The sequence below is a fragment of the Sceloporus occidentalis genome, unplaced genomic scaffold (assembly GCF_023333645.1).
Source record: "Sceloporus occidentalis isolate IW3139 unplaced genomic scaffold, rSceOcc1.0.p SCAF_4, whole genome shotgun sequence".
NCBI classification, from domain to species: Eukaryota; Metazoa; Chordata; class Lepidosauria; order Squamata; family Phrynosomatidae; genus Sceloporus; species Sceloporus occidentalis.
The window spans coordinates 55,208,004-55,230,791 of record NW_028316984.1 but is presented as its reverse complement, the minus strand read 5'-3'; the positions used below and the strand labels follow the sequence as shown (position 1 = coordinate 55,230,791).

At 38.7% G+C, this 22,788-nt stretch overlaps 1 protein-coding gene across 12 annotated transcripts in view; it reads right to left on the bottom strand.

The window, feature by feature from the left end:
* QTMAN (queuosine-tRNA mannosyltransferase) overlaps positions 1-22,788 on the bottom strand; it is a 278,206-nt gene that overhangs the window by 128,569 nt on the left and 126,849 nt on the right. For all 12 annotated transcript variants that reach the window (XM_089520087.1, XM_089520088.1, XM_089520080.1 and 9 more), the window contains one exon: positions 2,631-2,798. In XM_089520087.1, the coding sequence (XP_089376213.1) occupies positions 2,631-2,798 (168 nt within the window). The remainder of the gene's footprint in view (positions 1-2,630; positions 2,799-22,788) is intronic.

The following is a 22,788-nucleotide window of genomic DNA, read 5'->3' as shown; positions in this document are numbered from 1 at the left end:
AAACATATTATTTTTTAACAACATGTTTTCTTTCAACTAAGACAACCAGTGCACTAACCTCTTTCTCTTGCTTCTAATCGTTGGGAACAGAAAAGACTAAAAAAAAGTTGATGTGTTTGTTTCTTTTACAACGTAACGACAGACACTTTTGATCCATTTGTTTTGGAGTTGTTGGGGGTTTTTTTGTTTTTGTTTTCAGATTCTCTGTTCTGTAGTCTATGGTTAGTGTAGGATTGGCAAAACACAAATCCTAGCACTAAAGCTAAATAATTTAAAAGGGGATGCATATATATCAGCTCTCCTCAAGTGAAGAAAAAAAACTAGATTCTATCTGATAAAAGAAATGTCCCGCACTTTACCATTCTTGATGGCATGCACCTACAAATCAATTTCATGGGTCCTTTGAGGATTCTGGGAGTTGTGATTCAATAATTAAATTTTCCAAGCTCTCTTTTTTATATTATATTATCACACGACAGTGGTTAAAAAATTAGAACCAGAACAACTGCTTTTGCTGTTATCCTATTGTCATCATCTCCTCTTCTCTCCTCTCCTCCTCCTGTTCCTCCTCCACTATTCCATCTTTTCCCCAGCCATGGGATTCAAGGCAGGGGTCATTGGGCCCACCTTGCTGAATTCTCATTTAGTTTCAACCCATGATTCTTGTTAATAGGGTATTTGCCTTTGGAGAGGGATGGAACCACATTTGGATTAGAGAATCCAAATTTCTTTGCAATTCATGTAACTTCCCCAACTACAGATTCATTAGAGTTGAAAAATAGATATTCTTACCACTCAAATGCATGATGGAGACAACACAAATCTGGATTCTAGATAGCTGTGATCTATATGGGCCTATGTTCCAAGTGCGGGTGTTGTGGGAGGGAAAGGAGGATGCCTCACTCTAAAGTGATGGGGTGAGGAGCCCCTCGTGTCAAAACCATGGGCCACCAGTGCTTGGAGCTTGAGGAGCAAATAGGTTTCAGAACCACTTTCAGCAATCACAGTACAGGAGGAAAAGGAGAGCCTGACTGAAGTGCAGAAACTGCATTATTCCTGAATGTGCCCTCATAAAATGGTTGTGAAGGACTGCTATCAGAATTGCAATATAGTGTGAGTGTCCTATAAGCAGGGGAAGCCTAATATTTTTATTTTTATTTTTTTGTTATAACACCATAGTAAAGGCAAATGTGTTTAGGATACAGCGCTCAAGGTAAGGAAGCGGGTGCCTCTGAGCACATGCTTCTAGCCTGGGAACATATTGTTAATGCCTGCACTGAACTTATCATTCTTCCACAGCCTACTTGCTGACAGAAAATTGCCCAGAGAAGTACCAACATATCTTCTGACCTTATAGGAGAAAGAGGAGAACCCATTTCTTCCTGCATTCCCTGCCACATCTGGTGAAAATGGGGTTTGCCCACCTATCCACACAGTTCCTTAACACACACATATAGCTACAGCCAACCACTCTTACTAGACAAGGAGAGCAGGTGTGGTGTTTTTATGGGCTCAAATACAATTCTCAGAATTGACACAGTGAGATCATTGGTAAACGTGCTATTATATGAAAGACAATATGGAAAATGATAGCATTTTCCAAAGTAACAGAGGGGAGGGGAATGGCTCTAAAGCTTCACAGTATGTGTATTTCTTCCAGCAGTAATGATAAGGAGTATTTTATATGGGCGGCTGTTTGTTTTTAAGAACCATTTTAAAGCAAAGCCGTTTCATTATATTTTCAGAATATTGCTACTGCAAAGCTGAAACATTTTGCAAACGAAAGCAGAATGGGAGCTACCAAAAAAGCTCAACTATATTGGATCATTATTTGTCTTTCATTCAAGTTACAATGCAAAGATGCAGATGTTATACATCTAGTTTTAAAATGCTCAATCTATGCTTATAATAATTCTAATAACAAATGTGTGAAATAGGCCAAGTAAATGAATTTATTTCAATTCAGGCCAATTCAGCTTTGCAGTTTCACTTTTGGTTTGTATAACATCTAATCACAAAGCTTTTCAAGTGTAGCTGTTATTAACTTCTTTCATTAACTTATATTCAGGAAATATGGTTGTTTTAAGTAACAATAAAGGGCCAAAGCCTTTTAAATGTCTGGGTGTTTTACCCCTGCACAATTTGTGAACATGCAATGAAAGAAACGTAAGGATTTATCTGGTATGTTTACTACCCTCTCTCCCTAAAAACACTGCTGCAGTACATTTTAATTTTTGTTTACTCCCTTGAAAACCTCTATTTTAATTTCAGCTGGATGCAATAAAAGCTATTGCTCAGCCAGCGTTGATTAACTGCCCCTTTGTTAAGTGCTTTCAAAGCAAAAGCATCTTGTGTGTATTACGAATGAGGTATATACTGAAAATTAGTGCAATTTACTGGAGTACAACGAGGCTCTCATAATAACATCTAGGTATACTTCTCATTTAACAACTTGTATATACTAAGGAACTTCGGGGTGGTACTTTCCTTCTGAATGGGGTGGAAATGTTGGCAACTGCATCAGGTTCCACATTTATTTTTATTTTAAGAAGAAAGAAAAAACCCTGAAGGCGTGCACATAAAGGAGAGTAGAAAACAATTAAATGTGGGGATGCATGAGATGCACCTACCATGAAAGAATCTGGTTGTATCCATACTGGAAGTCTCTGTCCTGACACTTCTGGACAGGATATGTCAATTGGTTCTCATGGAAGTAAAGGACCTTTTTCAATTTGCCAAGGTCAGGCCGAAGGGCAACAAGTTCAGTCAGGTTAAGCACCGAGCTTGCAAAGAGGATCCTAAGAAACAAGGAAAGTAGTGTTTACTGTCTACAAGCCTGCTCAAAAGTGTCACCCTTCACCCTTTCCCTCCCACCGTTCTCCCCACAAGAAAAACATAACCTCTACAGGGACACATCAGTGGGTAAGCCTTAATTCCATGTAACATCATTCTAAGTTTTGATCTCTTAAAAAACAGCTAAGGACTCAAGTAGAAAAGCAATGAATCTCATTGGTTTTCTCTGCTCAGTTACAGAGAGATGCAAAGTTCTTTAAAAAAAAAAAAGACAAGGGGGGGAGAGAAAGAAAAGAAAAGGAGTTGGATGAGTTTTATTGAAAAATGTAAGAAAAGCTGTGTCTGAAGGACAAATGGAACAAAGATAAGGCTGACTGGGGAATACTTTGCTTGCAGTTTCATTACACTTTACTTCTTTATGCAACCAACTACTGAAATTCAATATACGAGCCAGTATGGCACATGCTCATGTTATGACATAAAACCTTTTGATTTATGCAATAGACACATCTAGTGTGGATTTATTTTTCATGTTCAGATTTCCTTTTCCTATTTTCATTCTGTATCCACCATAGCCTTTGTTGTTTTGTTCATTCTAGGCTATCTTATTACCATGATACTAGGAACTGTTGGCAACACTGGTCACCTCTTTTAAATTATACAACACAGGTGCAAATACCACAGGGATAGTAAAACCACCACTTCAAAGGTAATTCAGGTATATAGTCCTACTTAGTGACAGATCTGGCCACTTCTTCAGCCCCTGAAAGATACCAGGATGCAACACATTTATTTCAATGGAAGGAGCTAACTTGAATCCTATGGTGTTCTTCAGTGCTGATTTTAAGCATATATGGAAAAACAGATTCTCCTACATCAAACTTCCAGAAAGTGGAAGCCAATACCCCAAGAGACTGTTAGAACTTGAAACACAGTTCTCACATTTTCTGTTTCATTCTTTGATTCTCCAAGATTACAGCCTGTCCTTTCATTCATTCAATCATTTATGGTCATAGACCAAAATGTAACATAACATAATATAACATAACATAACATAATATACAAATACAGCTAAAATTCCTAAAACATAGTTTAAATATACTAAATTTGTGTCTAATATCCATGGATTAAAAATTTAAGATTATCAATATTTAAGATTATTGAAGTTTAAACATACAGTTTGAACAGTTCAATACTTTCATATTAATTGACTACTTGTAGTAATGACAGAGGCACAAAACCTACAAACCTTCTCTATAATTTGTGGATCTGAATCATCAAGTAGGAGAGATAGATAAAATCTTTCCAATCTGCCCAGAATTTTTTGTAAAATTGGGGTAATTAATTTGGAACAAATACCTTGGTAAAATGAGCAATAAAATAAAACATGGTCAGGAGTCTCTATATCTACATTTGTATAAATGCAAGTGTGCTTATTATATGGTATTTTTTTTATATCTGCCTTCCAATATTGTCGATGGAAGCACATTAAATCTTGCCACAGTAAAAGTGCACCTAAAGCCTGTCATTTATGTTCCCTATCAACAAACAACACACACAGACTCAGCACTCCTCCAGAATGGTCTATAGTAAAGCCACCTTTCTCAATCTTTTTTCCTCTGAGAACCCCTTGAAATAATTTTAAGATCTGAGGGAACTCCTGCATAAAAATGATTATATCTACAACTCAACTTTAAAAAAAAGTTTGGGTTTTTTGTGTTTTTTTAATCACAACCTCTTGCACAACCTGAGGGTTCCAGAGAACCCTGCTTCAGAAATTCTGGTCTAAAGAGTTGACTTCTCATGATATACAGTTCCCTTTCTTTCTTGAGGAATTGGAATCCGCATTCCTGAATATGTGCGAAGGGGCGACCCCTGTTATCGTCAATGGGGCGCCCCCCGTGGTGCGTGCCTCCATTTTCACGGGGTGTGTGTGTGTGTGTCCAGAACCGGTCTGCATGAACTCAAGAATGATATCAACAAGTACTGAAACGTCCCAACACATTTTCCTTGTCTAGAGGAACCTTTGCATCAAGCATAATTTGGGGAGTGAACTGTGTTCCCAACAGCCTTCTGTAATCATTTATTTTTATTCAAACTGAGATTAGCTTCCACGGAGATGCATCACCAGAACATCTCAGGCAACTAACACACCTTTGATCAAGTCCAAGACCATTGTCAAATAATGCCTGTAAAAAGTGTAATTCACACAGTAATTAGATTGATAACATAACCTTAGCATTACTACTCACTATGGTAATCTATAGGGAGAAGGTCTGGTGCCACTAAGTAGTGTGAAATATGAGTCTCATTTTATCCTAAAGGTGTACTGGCACAGTATAAGTCTCCCCTTTAAATCCACTTCACATGTTCATCCTGAATCCATTCTTGAATAGCAATTCCAGATCTTATATTTTTATATCAAGAACAGACTGCATTAGAATGCAGAACTGGGAAAATAGGTTTCCTCATGCTCTACTAATATCTTCCCCAGACTCCTCTTTCCATGTTCCTTGCTTAGCCACATGCTAGGCACAAAGACTTGGCCATACCAACATGTTTTTTCTCCCTTTGCAATGCTACTCATAGGGTCACTTTCTCTTATTCTCTTCTTTTTCTCTCTCTCTCTTTCTCTCTCTCACATACACAGAGTCCTTACTATCTGTTGGTCTTACTAACTGCTTATGATGGGGTGAGGGGTGGGGAACCTTGGGTGCGCCTGATGCTTTGGACCAGAACTCCCACAGTGCCTTATCACTATTAATGCAGGAGGATTTAAAGACTGAAATATGCAAACAGTCCATGTTATGTCTGTCTGCATGGTTCTCATTTCTGGTCAGGAAGACATTCTGCATTGATAGGACAATGTGATCAAGGAATAAAAGCAATTTACAGAAGTATGCACTTCCTCACACCTGCAGAATAATAATATAGCACAACTCTCTGTCAAACTGTGTCCAGGTTAGTTTACATAGTTACTTTCTCCCTGTATACAGTCATGGCCTGCTTGCATCTACATGTGTATCCATCATCCAGTTCACATGCTTCTTTTTCTTGGCCGCTGCCACACTGCGAAATTAATAAAACTCCTTAATCGCCAAGGCTCAATGCTATAAAATCCTGGGATTTGTAGTTTGGTGTGGTACCAGAGCTCTCTGACAGAGAAGGCTAAATATCTCACAGCATGGCAGTTAAAGTGGTGTCACACTGCCATTAATTCTGCAGTGTGGATGCAGCCTTGGTCACCAAAAGCTCCCTCTGCATTATTGAGGGGAAGAGGTATCTTCAAAACATGATAAAACTTAATTTGTTTTGTTTTTCCCCAGCAGTTGGCCCATTCTACCATACCCCTTGTCTTCTTTGAAAGCCCAATGAATAAAGCACCCTTCACTCTCCACCACATCCCCATTCACTGCCAACCAGGTCAATACTAATATTCAGCTCAAGCCAATAGAGTGGTTCCCAATAGGTGGTTCCCGCCTTGATTCCCTTCTACCAGCATGTAAAACCTTTCCTGTTACATCAGGGTTTTAGGAATGGAGTGTGATGGGTTTTTAATACTGTGTTGATTTGTTAATTGTTTTATATTCTGTCTTTTAACTCTACAAATTGTTTGATTGTTTTTACCTCCAACAAAGATAAAACTTGTTTAACAAATTAGGATTGCATTTGGCATGTTTTACCTTCTGGATCGCAAAGGAAGTTTCCTTTTGTGTTACTAAAGGAGTTTAAATATTATTTCCCAAACTTTATGACTCTTTGTCTTCCAAAGCTCATATGACCAAAAAGGAGGAATGGCCTCTGCCATTATGGATATTCCTCTGTGCCACCTTAACTGGGAACACCTATAACAACATTTTGACAAACTGTAGGCCTGTGACTCCATCATCATCTTTTTTTTTCTTTGTCCTGTTTGATTTTTAACACCTTTGCCTGTTCAAGAACCCAGTGGAACTGCAAAAAACTTGTATCATGTATTTTGGGCATTTTGGTTGGCCCAATAAAAGTATTGCTATTTTGTGGATTTTGAACGTTATTGTACTTTGTTGTATAGCCATCATGGGTATCCCTGGATATGAAATTGTTGATTTGTTATATATTACCAATTTTTGTGTATTTGTAATTTGTACTATACTAGTTTTAATAATTTTTAATCCATCTTGAATTCTATGCTAAGAATGGAGAGATACAAATGAATGAAATAACAATAATAGTAGTAGTAAACAACAACATAACAAGGAACTGCAAGAGACCAAAGAGATATCAGAATATCCTGTTTTGTTTACGGGAGCCATGTTCCTCACTTGTGAGGTATCGCAGGGCAGAAAGAATGCCTATTAACCACTGTAAGTGATGTATATAGACCAGTCCTTTTGATCATGGTCCAATTAAAGTTGTCCCTTCAGTAGCTGTGAAAAACATATCTCACAAGGCAACATTTCATACAGCAGTCTTAATTACCTTAATACAGTAATTAGTGCCATCTAAAGACACATTGAATGAATTGAACTTCTGTAGGTGTTAACTGCCCTCAAGTCGATGCCAACCCATGGCAACCCTGTGGGTGAGACATCTCCAAGACCTCCTCTTCTCAACTCCTCTGCTTAGTGAAGTCGAAGGCTTTAATGGCTGGCATCCATAGTTTTTTGTGGTTTTTTTGGGCTATGTGGCCATGTTCTAGAAGAGTTTCTTCCTGACGTTTCGCTGGCGAAACGTCAGGAAGAAACTCTTCTAGAACATGGCCACATAGCCCAAAAAAACCACAAAAAACTATCCTCTGCTTAGGTTCTGCAAATCCATGTCCCTGATCTCCCTAAGTGAGTCAGCCCATATAGTTTGTGGTTTTCCTCTTTCTACTTCCCTCTACATTGCCTAGCATTATTGTCTTTTCCATTGAGCCATGCTTTCTCATGATGTGGCCAATTATGACAGCCTCAGTTTGATCATATTTGCTTCCAAGTAGATTTCAGGCTTGATCTATTCAAGTACCCATTATATCATGCTGGGGCTTCTGCAACTCTTCACTTAATAAATTTCCATTGATTCAGTAGTTTTAACTTTTTAAAAAAAAAGATTTAGGCCACTCTTTGCAAAGACTGCTGTCCCTACAAAGACAGATGCAATGCTAAAGACAGACAAATTTCAGAGCCATGCCTACTCCGTGCATGATCACCACATGAAAAGCATCCATATGGAGGGGTGGGATGGAAGCAATATACTCACATTCTTCTTGAGACACCAAACAAATGGTTACATATTCCACTTATGTGTAGCCTTCACTGTATCTGGCAGGGGTCATCCTGGCTTTTTGAATAAATTTGCCAAACCATTTGCCAAATCAAATTTTCATTTGCCATATTTCATTCACACTTGTTAATCAAAAACTTGTAAGTATTCTGAGATTGTCTGATTTTAATTATGAATAAATCAAAGGACAGAAGAAATACTCCTACAAATACAGACACACACATGTGCACACACTTCTCTCAGCCTCAGTTTTACTAAGTAAAGTAAGTACTTGGACAAAGCAGAGAATGGTCTTTCAAAATGTAAACCAATGCAAACACCCAATAAAAAAATCTAGCTGCCCTCCTGCAAAATTTAATGCAAATTGAAAAAAGCAGCTACAATGCTATTTTGTCTATAAGACTGAAAACAACTACAATGGACTAAATAAAAAATGGTGTAGTTCCCTGTCAAAAGGCAGTAAGTGTTATGGCCAGATCAGAAGAGGCAACTGGAAAGTCCCCTTTCATCCTAGTGTGGAACCAGCTCATTCATTTATGCTGCACCATTATGCATATGTCAAAAGGACACTATTTAATGATAATTCTTTGCAAAGAGTGATCAGCCTTTTGCTTTCTTTTTTTCTGAAGAGGAATTTATCAACTGCAAACTGGCAGCAGATGTAAAACCCAATGTAAAATCTTGTGACACTTCACTGCTATATTTGTTTGTTTCTTTTTATTTATTGCATCTGTTTCCTGCTCTAGAGTTGGAAAGGTTCTCAGAGAGGCTGACATATCAGTCCCTGCCTTCAGCTTTACAATGTTAAAAAAAAGGCATGACACAGAAGAAAAGGAAAACAGGAATATCTAGGTATGAGCTCTTAATATTATGAAGCTCTATCGCTGGTGGAGTTGCTGGTGGATGACAGATGGAGACAGGCAAAGCCCAATGGAATTGACTTCCCAGGAGACATCGTAGTGGTTAAATTGTTAATTTTTTGTGCTTGTTGTTTACCTTACCTCTTATGGGAACTCTGGAAAACTAAATATTTGTATCTTTCAATGAGATGATGCTCCCACTTGAGGGATCACATTTTTTTTGTTTTTAATTTCTTATGCCATGACATTATAAAAAAATATACCCAGATCTACTCCTCAGGTCTGTTTCCCGTTGCTACAAAGCTCCGGTTTTAGAGCTCAAACAACACCTGACAGTAGACATTATTCTGAACATGCCCACAGAGGAGCTGCATATTTGTCTAATGGACTCCTATGCAGGGCACTGGAGGATATGAAGAAGAGTATTTCCACTTAACACCTCATGCCAAGAAAGGAAAAGGAAGTATATTATTATAATGGAACTCATGACATAAATATATGTCAGCTGTCATTCCATGTGACATCAGCTTTCATTTTACCTCAGGTTATTATTTCAGTAATAAATCCTAACAAGGTGGGCTTTATCATCCCACAGAGTCTATGCAGGAGGTAAGGACACAAGGTGATACCAAGAACGCTAGAAACATGATAATTCCTGACAGCTGCTGCTTGAGCATAAGTTAAATTGAACAGTTTGTCTCAGCATAAAGATGCTATAAGGTTTTATGCTTAATTTTTTTTAAATTAACATAAAACCCAGAGAAAGCCTAGTTAGGCAATCTTTCACAAACATGACATACTACAATCACTGCATAAGCTGGATTAGTACTTATTACCATGCTACTGGAGAATTAAGCTGTTTTTAGACCACCAAAGAGCTTTAAATTGCAACTTTTGTCTCTGTAAGGGAAACCTATATTTAAACTGTCTGCAAAAGTCAAATTAAAACAGCTACATCATTAGCATGTTATCTCACAAAATAAGTGTACAGTTAAAACTGCTGTTAACATTACTCTTACCCAACCTGATCAATGAGGCAAAAAAGCAAGATGTTAATATGCAATTTCTTTTCTATACCATATGAGCAAAGCACATATACACAGTATTCATGCAAAGACAGAAAGAGCATGCAAAAAATAAAATAAAAATCACCAACACTTATTAGGCTATCATCTGTTCTAAATAATCAACACAAAATGATGCCAAATTCTTTACAGTCGTGTAGTCAGCCACATGCTCTTGCTGCACAACCAAAATTTGCCCATAATTGGAACAAATAGAATGGTACAAACTCATATGTGAGTGAATGAATTGTTTCAGACTTTCATACCCATTAGGCACATGTGTAATATATTAGATACACATAAATCTACATACATATTTGCCAGTCCTTTGGTCTGCAGAATGTAAACTTGAAAACAGCTCAGTATTTATGTTGAATGATGCACCAGTTTGCCAATGGATTGCTGTCTAAATGTGATTTTTGGTGGCCCAATCTTATTTAATGGCTTTAGGATCACTAGTACCAGCACTAAATTGTACAGCTGTAGCTAAAAGTCCAATACAGTTCCTGGCAAGGTTATATCTGACCTCTGACACTGACTTGCTTGCCAAGCCCCCCCCCCCCTCCTTTATTTAGGGAATGGGAATGGATGAAAGCCAATAAACTGAGACTCAATCCAGATAAGATGGCTATGGCAAAAGAACACTATGGAGGCACTGTTAGTAGGTGGCTGCTCAGCCCAACTGAATGGTCTTCAGCCGTTACAAATCTGGTTGTACTCCACTAAAGAAAATCAAAAAGACAATTAGGGATTGCCCAATGAAGCTGAATGTTGGGAGATTCAGTGATACATAAAAGAAAGTATTACACAGCACATAGCTAACCTATGGAATTCTACCATAAGATACAGCGGACATGAATGAAAATAATGTTTAAATGGATTAGGCAGATGTATAGAGAATAAAGATTCTCAATGGCTACTCATCGCAGTGACTATATGCTACTTTCAGTATCAGAGGTAATACACCTCTCATATTGATTGATTGGAATACTAAGTAGCAGGAGGGTGCTTTTGTGCTCACATTCTGCTTTTGGGTTTCTTACATGCCTCTCTTTGGTCACAGTAGGAAAATTCAAAGTGCTGATATTGAAACTCTGGAGCAAGGCTGTCTGTACGATTTTCTTCCGTACCTACTGACCCAAACTTTAAGATAGCTTTCAGAAGCTCTTCTGTAGGTATGACCACAGCTAGGAGAAAAGAGCTTTTTTTTAGTGATGACATCCCTCTCCAATGAGGATCCCTTGGCCTAACTGGACAAGAATGCCCTCCAGTGAAGGATGCCCAGCACACACATTGTCTATTCATTACAAAATGATGGCTTTTTAAAAATTATTTTCTCAGGACCTTTTTTTTAAATCTCTGAGTTTGTCATGCTGTTCAGATTCTTTGCACTTTATATTATTTACTCTTGTTGGTTTTACTCTGGTTTTATGTTGTTTTGCATTTGATGGCTGTTCTAAATTCTTTTAATGGTTTCATTTTCCCCTTATTATTGTAGCTTGCCAAGAGAAACATATTACTAATGGGTGTATAAACAATGCAAACCAAGTAAACAAACAAAACCCTCTGTCTACTCCTTCTGCATACTCATGCAAAGGGTCCTCTTTACTACTGCATGTTATGACCAGATGGCAAGCACCAACTGCACATTTTAGACAAATGTGCTCAGTTCCACCTTATGAACTATTTATTCAGCCCATTCAGTGCTCTAACAGTGCATAGTAAAACTATAGAACAACAAGCACCTGATTATCTGCTCCTGTTGCTCCATGAAATTACTGCTTATGCACTGCTCCTGCTACAGCTCCATGGAACAGCATAGTAAAGCTGAAAACTGTTGATATCACTGTGAGCTAGGAATCCATGATAATTTCATTCATCTCTATACTGCAACGTTTCCCAACCTTGTGCCTTCCAGAGGTCTCGAGAGTATGACTCCTATCTCCAAATCATTCAGCGCATCTCGAAAGCACCAAGCTAGGCAAATTTGATGTACTTGGTTAAGAAATAAAGTAGATCCACACAACTAAAGGACAGGTGTGTGTGTATGGACCTTTTGGTCACCTGTCAATTTATAGTGACCAGATGAATTTCATAGGAATACTTAGAGGTGGTTTGCCATTGCCTTCTTGAAAAATACAGCATAGAGCACCTGGTATTCGTTGGTTTCCCCCATCCTAGTACTAACCAGGCCTGACCCTGCCAAGCTTTCAAAATCAGTTTGGAGCTGGTGCCTTCAGGGTATTTGAACTGTCACTAAAGTGTAAATAAATATCTGTAGTTTAAGAAAGTCATACTGTAAGGGAACTTGTTATATTCCAATGTAAAGTGAGGGCAGAATGCATTATACAGAAATACAGTACAGTTGGCCCTTCTTATACACAAAATTTTTATACACTGATTCAAGCATACACGGTTTAAAATGTTCCAAAAAAGTAAAAAACAAAAAACAAATATCAAACCTTAACTTTCCATTTTTTATAAGGGACACCATTTTGCTATGTCATTATATTTAATGGGACTTGAGCATACACGGATTTTGTTATACACGGGGGATCTTGGAACCAAACCCCAGTGTATAACAAGGGTCGACTGTAGGAAACTCTTTACAAAGTACATTACGGGACACAGTACTTCTAGAGAGCCACATCCCAGGGATGCCTTCGAATTTTATATAATTCCCTTATAAGACTCCTAATAATTGGCAAAAAATAAGAAAGAAGCTTAAGTAATGTTCCACTGGGTCAGACCAAAGAACTAGTCCTGCATTATGTCCTCAAGTAGCTGAGCAGATGTCTATGGGAGGTAAGATTGTGAACAATACTTGCCAATTTTGTTGTCCTTGATGAAGAAGGGTACTCTGAAACATGAAAACAACGCACGGGGAAAACATGGGTAATCACTACAAGATTTTTCACATTTCATGACTTTTTATGTGCACATGCACATGAAATATTTTGCTCAAAAGGCACTCTGTGAATCAACTTTTCACGACAAGTCCCTAAAAACAAAAAAAGTATAAAAGCTCTCATAATTCTGCCCTGGGGAGAGGAGACGTTAGATGTTGAAGCTGTTAATTTTTCTGTTTGAGAGTGCAATAAGGAAAGATCTCAATTCTAAGGGGAATCCAAAGTAAAGGACAGGATTGCTTTAACACCGTTTATCTAATTTACTTGTCCTACACTCTTACATCCTATCTTTAAACAAGTACTTAAGTGGGAGACATAGTTCATGGAATACTTTGTCCCTTTGTTCTCTTTGAAAAGCACCTTTGTATGTTAACTAACATTTTTTATCCATAAGTTACAGAAAAGTACTTACATCAATATTCAGTTATTAATTATTAATTATATATTAATATTCAACCAACATGTAATTGTGATAGTTTGATGAAGAATATGGAAAATCTACAAATAAAAATGAAAACCTTTTTCATTTGTGCTTCAACAATAAGCCATTTTAAAAATGAGAGCAAAGATTAGTGATAAATGATAATATATAAGAATCTATACTATAATAAATAAAAAATGAAGACTAATTTATTATTGGAATGGCATGTACAAATGTCAAAAAGGTTTAGATGATAAAACTATTTTAGAAATTCATTTTTTATACAGAAACTAATTTGAAATGTTTACAGAAATAATTAAGTATTACTATTGTAATGTTCTTTATTTTTCAGAACAAGTCACAAGGGCTGTCATCCCTTTCATCTTAATTAGTCGATGTGTTTGTTATATTTGTTATGTACTTCTACAAACATTTACTAACATTAATTGTTGGGAAAAACATTTTTCCTCTCAATGTAATTACTATATGTACATAGTAATATATAACTAGCAGATACCTAAGATTGCAACTCATTCATTATTTGACAATGTGGATAGGGGTTTCCCCCCACTCATTTCCACCCAAAAAGCAATTTAATACATATCAAAAAGTCTGAATGCTTATGAAGAGGAAATAGGCAAAGTAAGGACACTGAAAATATAGCAGCTAATTCTAATGTGCTGTTAATATTTTGTCCTCTGAACTAAAAAATCCTGGCATATAGTGCTTCAAAAGGATTGTGCTGAACTAGAAACAAACATGCATCATGCGCTGGACTGTACACAGACTTTCTGATACACACCACAAAACACCTACACTTTTTGTTCACATACTATTCTGGTGAAGGGTGGGAATTTACTTGTCCTCAGTGAGGCAGGGTGTTTTGACATGTACAGACAGCCCATTGAGAGCTTGCTAGCCACTGCATGACCCTCCACTCTACAGCAATAAAGAGGCAAAGGCTTTTCTGATTTTTAATGGAAGCCACTCAAATTTCTGCAAAATATCCCAGCACAAAATAGTCTGTCACTTTGTGAAGCACAGCTGAGATCTAAGTTATCTGAAGGATCATATTCTGCCATATGAGTATGCCAGTATTTTGACATTTTCTGGGGAGGTCATTCTCTCTGTCCTACCACCATCGCAGAGGGCCTTCTCAGTGGCTGTTGCTGGGCTCTGCAACACCATCCTTCCTATTTTTCCACAGCAGACAAATACCTTTTCTGTTTCTGCAAGCCACTGGAGGTAAATTGTTTAGGGGGAATGGGCCTTGCATCATGTATTGGATTGTATATTAGTTGTTTTCTTTTTAAACATTTGTTTTAACTGGTTTATTTTTTATTATTATTAATTAATCACAGTATTTAACTTCTGTATACTGTGAATTTCTAGCCATGTTTGTTTTAAGTGTTGTAAGCTGCTTTGAGTCCCAAACTGAGAAAAAAGTGGCATATAAATATTATAATACAGTGGGCTCTTGGTATCCCCTGAAGTTTTGTTTGAGGACCTCCTATGGATACCAAAATTGATGCAGTGGTGCAGTAAAATTGTATCCTTTATTTTAAAAATGGCATAATCAAGGTTTCCATTTTGGAATTTATATGTATTTTTGAACATGTTCAAGTCATGGATGGTTGAACCTGTAGATAAGTAATCAATGGATACATAGGACTACAAAGCACACACAGTAAGCAAGCACAGAAAGACTGTGTCAATGATTTAAAAAAGCCTACCCATATGAGGCTTCTAAATTTTAAAAGTCCAACAAGGCAGCAACTGTTGTAGTTTAGCTATGCAAATTGGTGAAAATCATGTTTGCAAATGGGTGAACTCTCTCAAGATCAACAGAACCTATATTTCTGTCTCACAAGAATGAAGAAAAATGTTTGAGCATAAGTAAAAATTTGATGGCCATGTCACACCACAAAGCTTCTCATATTATAGTCGTACAGCCCACTTCTTCTGCAGCTTGCATAAACTCAAATGTTCCAAGTGCTGATGACACAGCATGAGGAAGTATAGCATGGCCCTCTCATATTATCCACAATATTTTTTTTGGGGGGGGGGGGGAATGAGGCACAGTCATTGTTTCCAAACCACAGGGAAAGTGAATGCTGGTTCTCTCTTGCCAAGGAGTGGCCTGTGCACATAAAGGAGTTTTGCACTCTTGCAAGATAGCAGTACACAGCAACAGGGATTTGCTCCTCCCTGGTCTATTGACTCCAAGGAAGCCTCCCACTGCTCCAGTTCTGGAAAGGGATGGCTGCTTGGCTTCCCTGATCCTCCAGGCACCTTTCAGGTGGATCACCCATCAGTCCTTCCCCACAGGAGCTCTTCTCCTCTGTCTTTCTGCTATCTTGTGGCTGCTTAAAAAGCATTCTACACCTCATCGATTCTCAGCATGGTCACATCCAGGTCTCGGTTTGGGAAAGGGGCTACACTGTGCATAATGGCAATGTAATTTCTGTACACAGCTGTCATTTTTGTATGCAGTTGTCCATTCATGCCCAACCAGATCTCCAGAGGAGCCAAAATGTTCAGAGCCACATCCCCTGCCTTCAACTTCATCCATATATGCACATAAGCAAGGTAATACACAAAACCCCCTGACAATTTTCATGCTGATTTCATATTGAAATCACCTTTGTACCCTTACTCACAAATTACCCCACAAATTTTATGGCATAAGAAATATTTTCTTGTCATTCCTGCAAAACCCAAGGTATTGCAAAGAAAATGGAAAACTGATACACCATCACAGTTTTACAGAAACTATTCAAGAACAGAAAACCTCGAATAAACTTTGAACTCCAATGCCAACAACATTAGAACATTCAATTGGCATAAATTGATAAAACTGTTATCCTCATTAGAGGTACAGTAAGGTACAGTGAGGTACAGCAGCTCATTAGAGGTACAGCAGCTGAGATCTGGTGCTGAATCTGCAGTACAGTTTTGATATAGACTTCCAAGAGCAATTCCAAACAACAGCTAATCAGATAAGTATTTTTTATTAAGCTGTAACATCAAGAAGTAAACTTTAAAAAGATTTGTGAGATAGGCTTCTTAGATTGAATGAAAAAAGCCTTTAAAGACCGCTTTTATTTTAGGTAACTTCATTCAAGCTTCCTGGGTTTTATGAGAAGTATGGTAATAATTTTCTCCTCCCTTTGTAGTTAAGTTTAGCCACAATTAATTACTGGCAGATACATATTTTCACTTTTAGACTTCATGATTCACCATGAACTGCTATATTCTTTGCTTCCATCAAGAGAGATGGACATCAAATAGCAATAGTGTCCCCTCCCCAGTAAAACTATCCTCATTTGCTGAGAAAATGCACAAGTAAGTACAGAGAGAGAATGGGAAGAGAGTGTGCACAAGAGAGAGAGCTAAGGTGCCAATCTTGTACAAAAATATATGCACAAAGAAAGCCATTTGGACAATATGTACATTTACCAGAACTAATCCTCACTGAAGAGAGTTAACATTTACCTCCAAGTAAGCATATATAGAATTGCCCACTCTGTAAGGTTATTTTCACCTATCATAAGACCAGATCAGGATTTTTTCATTAGAGTGAACTTAGACATATAAAGGTCTAATTATTTTCTTATGGCTCAGACAAGATATCATTAATTCTATGTATTCATTACACAATAGACTCCAAAAGTCCAGCAAGAAAAATCTCCTTATTTAAAACTACCTCAAATTATTTGAATACAGTTGGCTCTCCTCATCAATGGATTTTTTTATCCATGGAGTCAAGCATCCATGGCTTGAAAATATTTTTTAAAAGTATAAATTCCAAGTATCAAACCTTTATTTTCCCATTTTATATAAGGGACACCATTTTGCTATGCCATTGTATTTAATGGGACTTGAGCATCCACAGATTTTGTTATTCACAGGGGTTCCTGGAACCAAACCCCAGCGGATAACGAGGGCCTACTGTGCTTCAATGATACAGCTGCGATAACACTGGCCTGTTACAGACAGCCAAAATAAAGCTGCTTCAAGTCACAGTGGAGATATAGTGTTTCAATGATGCATGTGTCCTAAGAGTCCAGAAGCTACACCAAAGCCATGCTCCAGTCCTTAGTGCTGGAGTGTGGCTTTGGTGTGACTTCTGGACCCTTAGGACGCATGCATCATTGAAACACCATACCTCCACTGTGATTCGAAGCAGCTTTATTTTGGCTGTCTGTAACAGGCCACTGAGACTTTGGCTCTCTTCAGGTGGCACTTAACCAGTTTAAACCAAAATAGCAACAACTAGCCTTCCTCTGCTCTATTATCATTTTCCTCAGGGAGAAATGACTAGTTCGAAGTGTTTAGTCTGAAGAGAGTGCTTGTGGAAAAACTTTCCCTGTCGGCTGAAAATCAGGATTATTACTCCACAGAAATAGAATGAGAGAGTGTTATTTGCCCAAGGTTATACAGTGGGTTTCTTTGGCAGAGAGGGGATTCGAACCCTGTTCTAGTCTAACACCCAAATCATGACTCTGGCTGTCTAATTGCAAAGTATTGAAAGCACATAACCTTCCTCTCTTCCTACTTCCCTCCACCTTTCCCAATATTCATCTTAAGTTAATTTTAATTAAATTAAATCGAAGCCCTGGTGGTGCAGTGGTGAAATGCCTGTACTGCAGCCACTCACTCAAAACCATAAGGTTGTGAGTTCAGTACCACTGAAAGGGCTCAAGTTTGACTCAGACTTGCATCCTTCCGAGGTTGCTAAAATGAATACCCAGCTTGTTGGGGGCAATTAGCTTACAGTTGTAAACCACTTAGACACTGTTAGTTCAGTATGAAGCAGTATATAAATGAAGCTTCTTTTTTAATAAATCATGTTCACTCTTTGCTTCTACCTGTGTAATATATCCTTCCCCCAAACATGACAGGTATCCTATCTCAAAACCTTGGGATATTAAGGTTCAGTAAAACCTGCCTGTTTAAGTCTCTCATCATCCAACATGTTTGTTAGAAAAACCCATACTAAGACTCATTCATGCTAAACAAGAGAACAAAACTCATAAACTGTAATGCTTCAAGAACCTTCTGGTGTAAGAATCAAAAGCCCCACAAAAGCATCTAAGCATAGTAGCCTGCCAGATTTCAGAGATCTTCAGGGGAAGGCTTTTTGTCGATCCCACCACCAACACAAGGATGTTTGGTGAAGACATGAGATAGGGCCTTCTTGGTGGCTGCTCCCAACCTTTGGTTAGGTTGGACCTCTCCCTGCTTGCCTTTCACTGCCATGCCAAGACAAGTTTATTTAAGTAGGCTTTTAAATATGTAATTATTCTCAGGGAGGTTTATTATTGGGGTTTGTTGTTGTTAACTGCTCTCGAAATGACTCATGGCGACCCTATGGATGAGACATCTCCAAGACTCTCTGTCCTCCACTGCTCTCTGCTTAATTCCTGCAAACCCATACCCGTTACCTCCTTAATAGAGTCCATCCATCCGGCACATAGCCTTCCTCTCTTCCTTCTTCCCTCCACCTTTCCCAATATTATTGTCTTTTTCAATGAGTCCTTCCTTCTCATGATGTGTCCGAATATGGCAGCCTCAGTTTGGACATCTTGGCTTCCAGGGAGGCTTCCAGCTTGATCTACTCTAGGGCCGTTATCACACGACAAAAACTTCCAGTCCAATCACTGCCAATCCAATGCCATCCTGAGCCCAATCATGTGTATTCATGTTAATTCGCAAGAGATTATCACACGTAATTGCTGTCATTGCACAGTCATTCCGGGGCCGATCCTATGTCAATCCAAAAATGGGTAAATTCGGTGAACTAGCAAAGTCACAAGTCTTATTCCAAGGTGAATTCGAAGCCAATCTGATGTGGTGTTGGCGTGGAATGCAAGTTTGTATCAGGCCTGGTATCCCCACATATCCCATGGGGCAGTGCATAGGCTGTGGCTCTCTCCCAAATGGGTGACAGACGACCTTCGCTTCACTTGTCTTCCCTTCAATTTCTTCCAGAAGGGAAGACAAAGGAAGACAAAGCCAGCTGTCACCTGGCAACCTTCCCTTTGCTTCCCCTCCCCTTCTATTCCTTGCCAGGCAGAGAGCTCTCTCTTCCTGGCAAGGAACAGAAGGGGAAGGGAAGGTTGCCCATTTGGGAGAATGCCGCCTATGCATCCCAGAGGGAATTCTGGGAAGCATCGGCCTCATTATCCCAAATGAGTGACAGCCGCTTTCTCTTCGCTTCCCTTCCCCTTTAGTTCCTTGCCAAGTGGGAAGAGAAATGAAGGGAAGGTCACCCATCTGAGAGAGAGAGCCACTGCCAATGTATCCCAGAGTTCACTCTGGGATGCATAGGCTGCGGCTCTCTCCCAAATGGGTGACAGCCGACCTTCCCTTCTCTTGTCTTCCCTTCACTTCCTGTAAGGGAAGGGAGCCGAGGCCTATGCATCCCAGAGGATGCATAGGCCACGGCTCTCGGGTGACAGCCGACCTTCACTTCATTTGTCTTCCTTTCAGTTTCTTCCTGAAGACAAACGAAGGGAAGGTTGGCCATTTGGGAGAGAGCTGTGGTGGCCTATTCAGGGGGGGGGGGGGAGGGATTATGTGTGCATGCATATGTATGTGTGCACTTGAATATATGTGAATGTGTGCATGTGCTTCCGTGTGCCTGTACATATATGCATGGAGAAGAAGAAACACAAAGCAATCATTCACGTAACGCTAATATTCAAATGAAACAGGAAACAGGAAGTGGCCCCCTTCTTCACCCCGAAAGTGTACAGGTTCAGAGCCCCACTGAGCATGCACAAGGGTACCAATTCAAATTGTCGAATCTGCATAATATGTACTGGTGTGATAACTTATTTTGCGGTCGCTCTGCTTTGCCTTTGGAATGACCACAATTTCGCTCTTCACATGTGATAATTAATCACGTGAACTGGCTTACTTTCAAATTGGGTCTACTTTCCCTTTCCTTCAGGATGAGGGTACATTTCCCTCGTGTGATAACAGCCTAGGACCCTTCTGTTTATCCCTTTGGCTGTTCATGGGATCCTTAAAACTCTTCTCCAGCACCACATCTCAAATGAATGGATTTTCTTCCTGTCTTCTTTCTTAACTGTCTAGCTCTCATATCCATACATGGTAATAGGGAATACAATGGCTTGTATGGTTCTAACTTTTGTGCTCAGTTGTATATCTTTGCATTTTAGAATCTTTTCTAGTTCTTTCATAGCCACCTTCCCCATTCTTAATCTTCTGATTTCCTGTCTGCATTCCTCATTTCTATCAATGTTTGATCCGAGGTATGAGAATTCTTTTACTATTTCTATTTCTTCATTGTCTCGGTTGAACTTGTGAAGGTCCTTGGTGGTCACTATTTTTGTTTTCTTTATGTTCAACATCAAGCCTGCCTTTCCACTTCCTTCTTTGATCTTCCTTAGTAGGTGTTCCCAGGTCTGTGAGATTTTCTGCTAGCATTATGGTGTCATCTACATATCTTAGATTGTTGATATTCCTTCCTCCTATTTTCATTCCTCCTCCTTCTGTGTCCAAGTCTGCTTTTTTTTTCAATATGTTCTGCAAATAAGTTAAATAGGTAGGGTGATAAGATGCAGCATTGTCTGACCCCTTTGCCAATTGGGAACCATTCTGTTTCTCCATGTTCTGTTCTGACAGTAGCCTCTTGTCCTGAGCACAAATTCCTCATCAGGACTATCAGATGTGTTGGTATTCCCATGTCTTTTGGAATTCCCTGGTGCGCTCCATTAGCCATCTTATGTATGCAATGTGATCCCTACTGCCTCTTCCTTTCTTGAATCCCACTTGAACCAATGGGATTTCTCTCTCCTTGTATGGTTGGAGTCTATGCAGAATTTTTAGCATGATTTTGCTTGCATGGGAGATCAGTGCTATGCTCCTATAGTTGCTGCAGTCTCTTTTGTCTCCCTTCTTGTGGATGGGGATATTGATAATTTCCAATCTGTTGGCCATCATTTTGTTTTCCATATCTGTTGATATATGCTGGTTAGCACTAGAGTTGATTCTGTCAATGTGGAGTGCAGCAGTTCAACTGGACTATCATCTGTTCCTGGTGATTTGTTTTTCGCTATTCCTCTTACTGCAGTTTTTAGAATTTGGGGTTCATTTTCATATGGTTCTTCGTTCCATGTGTCCTTCATTTTGTCATCTCTTTTGTATAATTCTTCTGTGTATTGCATCCAACGTCTTTTTATTCCCTACTGGTCTTGAATTATGTTATTTTTAGTGTCATAGAGTGTCCCAATCCTTGGTTTGAATTTTCCTTTGATTTTCTGGATCTTGTGAAATAGATCTCTTGTTCTTCCCTTTTTTGTGGTTGTCTTCCATTTCTGTTTCTCTGCATTGGTCATTGTAGTAATTTTCTTTATCTTTCTGCACAAGCCATTGTAATGTTGCATTCATAATTCTTAGTTTGTTCCTATCTCCCTTTTGTTTTTCTTCTGTTCTTTTCTTTATTGCTTGTACTGTTTTTTCTATTATCCATGTTTTTTCTCTTTTTTTTTGTTTACTGAAAGTCTCTGTCTGCATTCAACTTTTGTATTTTAAAAATGTAATTTTATACTATTTAAATGAAATGATTTAAATTGTTTTTTTAAATGTAATTGGTAAGTTTTAAAACCATTTTATCAGTGAGTCACCTTGGGTCACACTTTGAGAGAAAGGAGGCATATTTAAATAAATAAATAAATAAATTTTATATTTTCCTCCTCTCCTGGGTGGATCGAGGCAGGATTACAGCATAATATAAAATATAATACAGTTTAAATACAAAAAATACAAATATAAAATGCAAAAACAGCAATTAACATAACAATAAAAAACAGGGTTTCACAAGCAACAGTGGGGCAGAATGCTCTCATCCTGAACAGGGAAGTGGATCTGTGTTTCACATGAGATCAGATGGGTATGCTCGCCGGAAGAGCCCCATCTTAACCGCCCTCCTGAAGGTTTCCAGGGAGGTGGTGAGACAGATCTCTTCCAGGAGACCATTCCACAATCTTGGGGCAGCTATGCTTAACGCTCTTTGGGAAGTTGAAGTAAATTTAGTTGTTCTTAGCGCTAGCAAATTCTTCCTCATTGTTCTGAGAGTGCGGGGTGGATTATATAGGGAGATGCGTTCCTGTAAGTAACTCGGGCCCAAGCCATATAGGGCTTTAAAGGTGATAACTAACACTTTGTATTGCACCCAGAAGCAGATTGGGAGCCAGTGAAGATCTTTCAAAATTGGTGTTATATGGTCAAACCTCGAGGATCCAGTGACCAATCTGGCTGCCATGTTCTGCACTAGTTGAAGCTTCCAAACTTGATCAAGGGTAGCCCCATGTAGAGCGCATTGTAGAAATCAAGACGAGGGATTACCAGAGCATGTACTGCAGCTTCAAGGTCCTTTCGGTCGAGGTAGGGACGCAGTTGGTGTATCAACCAAAGTTGGTACCCAGCACTTCTGGTCATCGCATCCACTTGAGATGGCAACT